General features: G+C 37.6%; 1 protein-coding gene across 1 annotated transcript; it reads left to right on the top strand.

Annotated features, from left to right (window-relative positions):
* The first annotated feature begins 396 nt into the window (after positions 1–396).
* Positions 397–3,113, top strand: LOC137193090 (progonadoliberin-1-like). The gene is made up of 4 exons (XM_067604285.1): positions 397–2,322; positions 2,469–2,607; positions 2,685–2,783; positions 2,941–3,113. Exons 1-4 carry the CDS (start codon positions 2,312–2,314, stop codon positions 2,986–2,988), a joined length of 297 nt encoding a protein of 98 aa, XP_067460386.1. The 5' UTR covers positions 397–2,311; the 3' UTR covers positions 2,989–3,113.
* The last annotated feature ends 215 nt before the right edge of the window (positions 3,114–3,328 follow it).

Raw genomic sequence — 3,328 nt, 5'->3', positions numbered from 1 at the left:
ATGAATGATGAAGGCAATCATGTTGTGTATTTCACCATGAGTGTGAAAATCACAAAGAGCTATGGTTATTTATTTTAATACATCTCTCTGAATGCAATATGGGGCAGAGGTTGTTTTTTTTTTTTTGTTTGAGACAGGGGGCGGTGTAGTTCTCCCTGAGTATGATTATTGCACTCGACCGTGGAAATATATTTCCATAAATGACTGTTATAAATAAACTGCTATGAAGAAGAGTAAGTCTTTATCACCTCGTCTTTTTCTCTGTCATTAATTTGTGAATCTTTGGTTTATTTTTTTTTATTTATTTTTGAGTCCCTAAAGCTATAGGCTAACGATAGCTACGCTAACCGCTAGCTTAGCTTTAGCTTTCAGTACAGTTAATCAGCTAGCAAGGAGCCATTTTTGAAGAGATGCTGACCCCGCTGCACATGTCCCAGAGTGTCAGATAACTCGGTTACACGCCTACAAGTCCGGTCTGGACACAGATGGCTTCTTTATTACTCAGTTCCTCTTACAGTATATTCCCCTACTATCAATCTCTCTATACCTGTGTACAGCACAGGTAGTTGTATGCACATCCCTGGCATTCCACCTATGTTACATTAGCTTTAAATATCTTGCACTAGAATTTATCCAGGGTTGTCCATGTATGTTTGTATGGTAGGATGTTTTAAAATGTTCAGCTACATATATCACCAAAACAAAATAATGTTCCTAGTGTATGTAGATGTGTCTGGATGCGATCCAACAACTATACTCATTTAATGTTTTTGCATAACTTATATTCATTTCATATTACTTGACATGTTAATGGGAGTCAAAAACCAGACTTTTGCAGTAAAGTTCAGAGTACTGAGCTTCACTGAATGCTGCTGTAGCAGAAACTGAAGGGGTCATTTACCAATAACTGTCACGCTGTACGTTCCTCTTTAAGTATGTAACTTACTTTTGCTGGATACAACACACTATAAAGGAAGCAATGCAAGCCAAAGCCATACAACAGCACAGTCTCAAAGGCCAGACATGCTGTTAATGCACCATAAAACTATGCGACAGGCTAGTTTTCAAACACAGCTTGGGTATGCAATACATGATTTACAGCTGTGAGGTTTCTCTTTTCCTACTTTTGAATATTGTGTTCTTAAAAAGCTCTCCCTCGTTTTGCGCTCTGTGAATCTACCTCTTTTGTTTTGTTTTTTTTGTAATCCGGTGTGTGAGAGATCCACAGTTGCATGCGTTTGACTGTGGTCACTACTTATTGTAATGTTTATGTACGACATTCATTACTCCTCATATCCCATTGTGAGAAAATAATCCAACTTGGTGTGCTTTAACAGAAGGCCGTGTTCACATGTTGTGGACTTGCCTGAAAACATGTTCCATTTACATGACGTATATCACTTAATCATGCTTTTGAACGTATTTGCACAAGTATATATTTGATTTGTAACATGTTATATCTTTTCACCAAAAATGTTTAATGCTTGTTATCTTATGTAAATCAAATCCAGTGCTTCCAAAAAAAAAGAAAAAATCACTATTAATAGATTGGGCAGATGTTTTGTTAAGGAACAATCTCACTTCAGTTCTTACTGGACATTGTCTGTTTGCATGTGTGAAGAGCTATCCTCGCCTTTGACTGGTGAAGTTTCTTTAGCTGTAGCGCAAAGCTGCTCCGATGCAATACTATTCACTCAGTTCAATCGTAGGTACCCAGCCTGTGAGAATGAATGATGAAGGCAATCATGTTGTGTATTTCACCATGAGTGTGAAAATCACAAAGAGCTATGGTTATTTATTTTAATACATCTCTCTGAATGCAATATGGGGCAGAGGTTGTTTTTTTTTTTGTTTGAGACAGGGGGCGGTGTAGTTCTCCCTGAGTATGATTATTGCACTCGACCGTGGAAATATATTTCCATAAATGACTGTTATAAATAAACTGCTATGAAGAAGAGTAAGTCTTTATCACCTCGTCTTTTTCTCTGTCATTAATTTGTGAATCTTTGGTTTATCAGCAAGTATTGGAAAACGACTGGAGGTACTTCACGGCCATACACAAAGCTGGTCTGATGATGAACACTTGTTCTTTTTGTGGAAGGACAAAAATCACACACTGTAATCTTTTTAATAGCTCTGCGGGTTACCAGTAAATGTTGCTTAATCCCACTTTGTGACCCCCTGCAGTGAAGTGTTGGGCTTTTGACACGAAAGGAAGCAGCATATAAACCTTGGAAAATGCTCAGCAGCAGCAGCATCGGCTTCCACAAAGGACAGCAGCCAAGAACAAATCAGAGAAGCAGCTTGCCTTATGCACAGAAGGTAAAAACTTCACTGATGTGATGCATAAATCTGGGCATGTGTAATCTAAAATTGAGGACTATGACAGTATTTGGGGTTAGATTAGGAAAAATAAGAAGATTACTGACCTGCTTATATGTGTAATATAAAGCTTTTTCCCTCCTCAGAATGGCTATGCAAACCCTGGCACTGTGGTTGCTGCTTCTGGGCTCAGTGGTGCCACAGGTCTGCTGTCAGCACTGGTCATATGGACTGAGCCCAGGAGGGAAAAGGGAACTGGACAGCCTTTCAGACACACTGGACAATGTAAGCATGGCTCCTCACACTTCATCTTCAGCATTTTATTCTCTACATATTCATGGTTATGTTTCCCCCCCCTTCAGGTAGTTGAGGGGTTTCCACATGTGGACACACCTTGCAGTGTTTTGGGTTGTGTTGAGGAATCGCCTTTCGCCAAAATCTACAGAATGAAAGGATTTCTTGTAAGTTTCGCTCATCTGTAATTCTGTGTTCGGTCAATCGATCAGTCAATAATGTCAATTATTCAAATTAGTCAAACCGCCAGACGCTTTACCAGATATTTCTATTAAATGTTGATTGTATTTTCACATATTTAATGTTATTCTTTTTCTCTTTTAGGGCAGTGTGACCAACAGGGAGAATGAACACAAAAATTATAAAAAATGATGATTATTTGATTCTACAATAAATAATCATATTGGCATATCTACATTGTTTTCTGTACTACTTTTAATGATTATGATAGAATCCATTTTTATTCCACAGTGCCTTATGCTTTTCTCTGTTTTTGTGACTATTTCTTGCTCTAAAGGATTACAGAGACATTTCATTTGAATAATTATTGACACTTTTCTATGAACTCCTTATTTGTTTATTGTATAACAAACATGAATTTGATTGAATTTATATCCCAGTAGTTTCTAAATTCCTGATGGCATGTAATACAGCAGATTTATACAAATGTAAGAGTGAAGTTGTGTCTTATGGGCAAAAGTTGTGTAAACGT

The sequence above is a fragment of the Thunnus thynnus genome, chromosome 2 (genome assembly GCF_963924715.1).
Source record: "Thunnus thynnus chromosome 2, fThuThy2.1, whole genome shotgun sequence".
Taxonomy (NCBI): Eukaryota; Metazoa; Chordata; class Actinopteri; order Scombriformes; family Scombridae; genus Thunnus; species Thunnus thynnus.
This window is presented reverse-complemented; position numbering and strand designations above follow the sequence as displayed.

Bases quoted from the DNA above. Each gene is read 5' to 3' on its own strand.
- LOC137193090 (XM_067604285.1), top strand. The intron at 2,608-2,684 runs GTAAGCATGGCT...CCCCCCCTTCAG, and splicing joins TTTCAGACACACTGGACAAT to GTAGTTGAGGGGTTTCCACA. The intron at 2,784-2,940 runs GTAAGTTTCGCT...TTTCTCTTTTAG, and splicing joins ACAGAATGAAAGGATTTCTT to GGCAGTGTGACCAACAGGGA.